We start from the raw sequence: 7905 nt of genomic DNA, 5'->3' as shown, positions 1-7905 counted from the left end.
AGAAAAAAAAACCCCAACTTAGTTGTTTAAAAGGAAATAGTGCCTTTGGGTGCAAGAGCTCTTGTAACAAGAATTATAAGTTGGCTGTAAATCTCATTGTAAAATTCTGCAGTGCTTCTGAAAAGCCAGACAATTTTAGCTATTATACGGCTGTATTAAGTCACTCTGGGGATGGGATATGAGTGAAAAAAAATCAAAGGGGTGGAAAACTTGGCAGGTGTCCCAAATGTGCATCTGGCTGATTGCCATTCTCTACGCTGGCTCTGCAAACTCTGTTAAGAAGTCTAAATATGGAAGCTTGGAAAAACTCTTTACTTTTGAACACAAATTTTAAAGAGTCAAAATCTAACATGAAGGCGATGGGCTGCACATGTCCTCCAGCCAGACTTTTATTCCCATAAGGCTCTGAACTGCAGTTCTTAAGGAAACTGAACTAAAAAGAATAGTTTGGATACTTGATTCACTAGGTGGAAACTAAGGAAAAGGACATCAAAGCTTCTACCCTATAGTTTGCTGTAACTCTTAATCTTTTCTTTATCAATATTCTATTGATGTGCTTTTCTTTTAATGCAAAGACATAACAAATTATGGACTTTGTATCTAAGTCTATACATTCTGATCTGGAAAAATGTTACTAGGGGTGCACCTACATGAGCTCTTTACTGCAGAGCTGAATAATTAGATCTGCAGTAAAGTGGCATTATCTGTCATTTACTGTGCCCATATTAGAGCACAGTAAATTAACTCTGCCATAGGACAGTACTGTTTAGGATGAGATTACACTGCCATGACAAAAGTGTAGTTGCTGACCAGGACTGGCTGGAGCATGAGGGTGCTACAGTGTGGGGGCTGCCTGCCAGCTAGCCCCCACACTGTAGCACCCTTGTGCCACAACAAGCCCCTCCACTGCCTGATGCCCTGACCTGGAACCTACAGCTAACCTCCCCACCTAATCTCTGCCTCCCTCCTCCCCACTGAGCCTGCTGTCAGCCCAGGGCTGCTCCACCTTGGCTCTAACTTCTGTGGTCCTGGATGCATGTGTATACACCTCATGTAAACATGTAAACATTTATTGCTGCATGCTAATCGCACATGTAGGTGACAGTGTGCATATGCATTTTGCAAGAGATAAATAGCAGCAGCACACAGTTGTGTTGCTAAGTGTCCCTGAGATCTTCCCCGGCATGTACACTGTGGCATGCGACAACTTACTCTGGGTGGGGTAGGGGAGGCTGGGGCCAGCATCTAGGCCCCAGCATCTAGCCTTACCTGGGGCCTCCCAGGGCTCCAGAAGTGGCAATCCAGGTGTGCAGAGCCTGGCCAAAAGCTGGAGCATGGTTCTGGCTGGCCAGGCTCCACTTTCAGGTGGTGCACCCTGCTTCTGTGTGTGATGCCCCACTTTTTTCTGCCACAGTTTTTTTTTTTTTTTTTAACACTGGGATCACCTTGTGTCAGAAAAGCCACTGTGCTGCAAAACAGCTGCGCAGCAAATGTGTGCGTGTGTGGCGCATGTGGTTTATAGCACCACAGCTGGGTCTGTGGTGCCACAAACTGCACTTGCACACTTGTTTGGATGCGTCCTGTGAGTGAGAAACTGCTGATTTTTAAAAGGAGCTTTATGGTCAAAGTTTGTACCCGATCCTCTCTTATTTAAAAAAAAAAATGTTAACTGTCAGATCTTTACAAAATATAAGCAAAAATTGTGAACACAACCTGAATTTATTACTCGGTGGCAAGTCAAACACGTCTTTTATTTTGATGCAACTAAGAGTGCAAAGCCACAGTAAGCTTACTATGGATTTTATTCCATATTTTATCAAGTTGGTTGCCTAAAGTAGGTACTATTACAGTACCTAGCCATGGGGGGGTGTGTGTGTGTGTGTGTGTGTGTGTGTGTGCGTGTGTGTGTGTGTGTGTGCGTGCGCACACGCACGTGCTTTTGTGTGTATGAAAGGGATGCGGGGGGCAAGTCTGTATTGAGCATATAGCTACTCCAAAGTGAGATCGACAAGGGCAGTCAACATATGATGCATATAAAGGAGTTACTTCTTCTGGAGTAAATTTGCTTCTGACTTTTAGAAGTAACTTTGCACTGGACAACAATGTCTCAGACACTTTGGGAAATGGTGTTAGGTTCTTTAATATATCTATAAGTGTTTATATCTAAATGCAATATGGACTCTTTGCATACAAAATACTCCTCCCATGATTCAATGAAAATACTGTTACTTCTTTTAGAGGCTAAGACTTTTAAAAGTTCCTTATGCTAGCCTGAAATTAGAAGAAAGATATTCTTATTCATTTCAGATTCATCTGTCTGGAAAACCCCATCTGGAGTTTAATAAGTATATACCCTATACAACATTAATAATACACACACATATATTCCTATAACAAGACATCAAAATAACTTAATATGAAAAATACAGTTAATGTACCCTTATTTTGAAAAGTAAAATTTTGGTTTCATGCATGAAGGATTTTAGCAGCATAATTCCCACTAGTCAAACATGCTTTACAGATAAAACTCTTCAGAGAAATTCTAAAAACATCCTCTTGTATATTCATTTTCTCTCTGTGCAAGTGTTATACACAGGGGACTAAAAGCTATTAATCCAACGTTTTCTTATGATAGAATAACAAAGATAATGCCTTCCTAGTTGCTTTCATGATGATAGGTTAAAATCAGGTACATGGACAATTGAAATAGATGTTGGAAGAATTTGAACATAAGCTGTTTTGCATGCTATAATCTAAGTATTAGTAAAAGACTGGGCTTGTACTTAATGTATAATGAAAGTAATAACAGTAACTAATTTCCTTTATAACAGTACCATACTTATACATCAAGTATACAGCCAGAAACAGGTATATGGCAAAAATAAGATTAACTGAAAAATCCTATGAGGCGCACACAAAAATAATGGCATAAAAATTAAAGAATATGGACCACCAGCATTAAATGATCTAGACAAGGTTAAATCCAACCAACCTAAGTTTCAGACTAAAATTTTGTGAAATTTCCTCAGATTTGTGAAAAATTGTGCTAAAGTTGATTTTGTCAACATTTTCAAATAATGTGATTAGTATCCAAGTACTTAATGGGTGCATCTACACGTTCACTTTACTGTAGAATACAGGCAACCCTCGCTTAATGCTGTTTCACTTAGCGCCATTTCGCTATAATGCTCATTTTAAATTAATACCTGATTTTACTTATTGCTCAGTGAGTTTCATTATAACACTTGTGGTTGCCATCTTGGGTCATTAAAAACAATTGTGGTCACCATCTTGAGTCAAATATTTTCAGTTTCACTTAACGCTTGTTTTGCTTAATGCTCTTTTTTTCAGGAACCAATTAAGATTGCTAAGCAGGGGTTGTCTGTAGATTGATTAGCTCTGCAGTAAAGCATCACCATCTACACATGCTCTGGTATTAAGGTGTAGTAAATTAATTAACTCTACTGTGAAATAGTACTGTCCCTGGTGGAACTATCTTGCAGTGGAGTAATTAACTGAAATTAGATGCATGTGTGGAAGGTGACTGTGGGCATAAATTGTGCTTGGTTAACCCAGGCAGCAGCGACCACACTCCTGCCTGCCACCTAACCACATAGCTCTACACTTTCAGGACTCTTGTGCCTCAGCCAGCCATTCTGCCACCTGATGCTGCCACCCGGAACCCAGGGATGGCTCCCTAAGCCTGCTGCAACCCTGGGCCTGCTGTGCCCAGGCTCAAATTGCAGCTGCTTTAGGCACACGTGTAGATGCTATGCTTTGGAGCGGTGTACTCTGGTTCAACAGCTCTGGAGCTTTTCTCTCTTCACATTAATTATACATGTAGATGCACCCAATAACAATAACTAATATATTTTAAAAGGCAGCAGAACAAGTTTTTTCTGCCTTTATTCCAAGGCCATATTCTTGAGTTATTATTTGCATGATTTGACCAACTCCAATAATAAACCTCTAATAAGAGGGAAAACATGTCTAAGATACCAGGGAAAGATTTTAAGGCCCCTGATATTCATTTGAAGTTTCAGTTGGATCTGGTCCATGGGCCAGACAGTTGTGCCTCCTACCATGGCACATGTGTATGGCAGGAGGTGCAATAGTGGGATTGGCCCAGGATCGTGACCTTGGGTTCCCCCTGCACCAGCAGGTTAGGTGCCCGACAACCAGCTGACTGCCTCCTATCATTACACCTTAAAGTATATTCAAACACATTTGTATCTTTACACACAATCTTAAGTACAAAATTACCTTTAACCGTACTTTTAATTGGCCAGGTTTGGAAGAGTATACCGAGTACTGTAGAGTATACTGAGCAGTTCAAACCGAGTTAAAGATTGATTGGTAAAGACTGATTTACATTCTTACCACATCTTTTTTCAGCTTCATCTGAACCGTCTGGGCAGTCTGGTACTCCATCACAAAATAAGTCTTTTTTTATGCAGGTCATGGTATCAGCACAAGGTTCATCAGGAGGCAAACAGTTCACTGAAATAAAAATAATGAAACACAGGGAGACAGAAAAATGACATTATAAACAAGTAAAGAGTTACCTATTGAAGTCCAAAACAAATCTTATTATAAATATTTGTCCATTAGTCCGAGTTGAATGTTCAAATCATAGTATCTGTTGGTTATATTTTTACAAGTTTTAAGTTGGTGGTTTTCAGTGTTTTTAGATTCAAGGCACCTCTCAGACTCAAATAACTCCTTGGAAAATACCAGATGTTAGCTTTCATTCATTTTTGAAGACAGAAAAATAATAGAGCAATTCTGTCTCAAAATTGCTTAGAAAGAATATGACAGGTCAGAATGTTTTTGACATTATGGATTCCTATTTGAAATCTCTGGGCTCGTCCTGTGAATCGTGTAGGTGTTTGCACACTAAACAGTACTAAGTTGCATAGAAACTTGTAGCACCCTTAAAAGGATCTCACAGTACCCCAAGGTGCCACAGTACCCTGGCTGAGAATTACTTCTAGAGTTCTAGAAGTTAATCACTTATAAATGTATACACACCAGAAAGATAACGATCAATCCTATTTGACTAAGTTCGAAAAAACAAGCTTTATTAATTTGGAACTAAGAATTATGCCCACAAAAGTATACAGGTGCTTCATATACATGTCAGAATGTATTCCTTGTTGCGAAAAGCGTGCATGCATTTTATATTAGACAATCAAAAACCTGTTTTACTCAATATCAGAGGAGTATCATCATTTCTGGGCTACAGCCATGCCTTCTTTTTCTTGCTGTCCTTCCAGTCCCATAAAATTGCATTCTTTGATGCTCAGATCCTATAGAAAAAGTGAAGAGTGAACCCACAAAGGCTTTCCTATATGTTTATAGTTAGGCCAGTCTCTCAGTAAGTGGAAGAGGTGGGTTTGAACCCTCTCAATCTGAGCACGGCTAGAACCCAGATCTTTCACTTCCTGGGTGAGGATTCCAGCCACTAGGAAGTTAGCTGAAAATGTGGGCCTCCCTGCAAGCAGAAGTCAAATAGACACCTAACCTCTGACAAGCCTGCATCAAAAGATGACAGAGGCACCCAATATCTAGTCTTCAGTTAGGCAACTAAGCTCTGAAGGGAGAGGCAGAAGTTTAGATACACTGGAGAGCTTAGTGTTTCCTATTGGCCAGGTCTATCTGTAACTCAGTGGTTCTCAACCTTTTTAGACTCAAGGCACCCCTCATTAGCAGCTCTTAGCTTTCACTCATTTTTTGTTGATGAAAAAAATAATAGGCTATCTTGATCTAAGCACTCTGGATCATCCTTCAGTGGTGACAAACTCTTTCCACTGACTCTAAAGGAAGGCTGGGACCCTAATCATATGTATTTGGCTTGTCTTTCTAAGTAACACCACCTATTTCTTAAGTGTCGCAATGCCTAAATGGAAGTGCCTACAAGGCTGATCTTCATCCGTCTCTTAACTCTTATTGTAATCACTTGATCTGCTTGGGGGATAAGACTCTTCATTAACTCTATGGAACTGGATCTATGCTCAGAATAAAGACCAGTAGAATATTTCAAAGCTTCAAAGATGAAAGCCTTTTCAAACAATATAAAATATTCTCATCCCTCAGAGCATACCTTATGGGCTATGTGGATCAAAATAAAGCATTCTGCAAGAAAAGCCTTTGATTTGAGTCATACGGAAATTCATTTTTTTTCACCTTCAATCATTTAATCAAAAAATTGTAATTTTTCAGAGTAAAGAATTTTCATATTTTAACTTGCCCTATAAGGGAGAAAAACCCACGTGGGACAGGCCTTGGAAATGTTAGAAAACACTGAGAAAAAGCTCTTTTTGAAAAGTTTATGCTCAGTTTTACAAACTAAGGCTTAGAGATCCATCCAGCAGACACCTGTGGGTATGAAATGCATGCCAGTACCAGAGCTTCCCATAGACATAGATATCCATCCATTTGTAGGTTCAGGGCCCAGGAATCCTGTTCCGTCCCCATTAAGTTTCTATGAGTTTCGATAATGGAATAGGACTAGGCCTGAAGATTGGTAGCTAGGACTCTTGGAAATTCAATCCATTAACTAGTATGTGGATAGGAGGCTATTTCCCTCTGTATTTGTCTTGCTTAGTGATAGTATTGGCAAGTTTATCTGCCATTTAGCACTCAGATAGTAGTCCATACACATTGTTTGTAATAACAGTTATTTTATGCAAAATGGGAAGATTGGCTTGGGCCCTGACAATGCTCTATGGGACTACAGCTTCCTCCTGGTTGGCTACCAGGGATAAGCTCTGCAACCTTACATACAACATGTAAAACAAAACACATGAACTCCTGTACCACGGTATTGATGTCTCCCTGCTGACATGTCTAAACATAGTTTACTTCAAACACACAGAAAAACACAAAACTACACCACATACCCACCGCATGCATGAACTTATTGTGAAAATAACATGGAATAACCATGTTGTGTTCACAAGTTTTCAACTCCATGTTTTTTAACTCAGAAAACTAAACTGCAGTGCCATCTGCTGGAGACAAAAACATTTACATTTTCTACTAATTATTCTATTTTAAAGGATTCTTTAAATAACAATGAAGTTTGAATAACTGATGGATAAAATTATATAGTCCCAGACACATCTGGAAATGTGTCTGCATTTTGCACTATTTGCACCAATTAATGAAGCTGTGAGAGATTTTCAAATAGCAAGTATAGGTGCCTAATTTCCACTGAAAACCACTGCTACTTGTGCTTTTCAAAATCTCTCTTACAGTCCATGATTAGGAAACATGGATGCTGTGTATGGGATGTGATCCTGCAAACTGTGCTTGGGCCTGGGTCTCCCAATTTAGTTAAGGAGAACTTCTAGAGAGTTTGAAAGTATGACCCCATAATGTATACAACTAAACAGATTTCATAGATTTCATAGACATACCAAAATCTTCCATGCAAAATGGAAATCACAGTAACACACAAGCTACTAACCTGAAGTTGTTAAGGATTTGCTGGTAGTGAGTTCTGCTGAACCTGCATAAACAAACCAAATGGCTTTAAGGTTAAAACATTTCAGAAGCACAACCCCCTTTTCACAAAAGCCTTCTGTTTTAGAGACCCTCTTTCCATTAGAGAATTTTTGTTTCTCCCTAGGATCCTGTAGATGCAATTTGTTTCATTGGATGGAGTTGAAAAGTGCTGCCATTTCACAAGTCACACAATTTTTACTGTTTCTTAAAATCCAAGCTGTACGTGCCAGGTTATTAGACAAGAATGCCAGCTTCACTTTTTAAAGTAAATTTCTGGCAAATGTGGTTGGACAGAAAAGGTTGAAAAAGTTCATTCTAATAGGTCAAAATCCAAAATAAATACAACCCCCCCCCCCCCAAAAAAAAACCAAACACGGGTTTTAGACCTTATATTTT

The 7905-nt window shown here is 39.3% G+C and overlaps 1 protein-coding gene across 1 annotated transcript in view; it reads right to left on the bottom strand.

The window, feature by feature from the left end:
- TMPRSS15 (transmembrane protease, serine 15) overlaps window positions 1-7905 on the bottom strand; it is a 151773-nt gene that overhangs the window by 126728 nt on the left and 17140 nt on the right. The window contains exons 7-8 of the mRNA XM_019523896.1: window positions 7472-7513; window positions 4381-4500 (exon numbers count right to left, since the gene is read on the bottom strand). Coding sequence (XP_019379441.1) covers window positions 4381-4500; window positions 7472-7513 — 162 coding nt within the window. The remainder of the gene's footprint in view (window positions 1-4380; window positions 4501-7471; window positions 7514-7905) is intronic.

This window comes from Gavialis gangeticus, unplaced genomic scaffold (genome assembly GCF_001723915.1).
Source record: "Gavialis gangeticus isolate Ggan-Ray unplaced genomic scaffold, GavGan_comp1, whole genome shotgun sequence".
NCBI lineage: Eukaryota > Metazoa > Chordata > Crocodylia > Gavialidae > Gavialis > Gavialis gangeticus.
The sequence above is the reverse complement of the archived record's forward strand: the minus strand, read 5'-3'. Positions and strand labels throughout refer to the sequence as shown.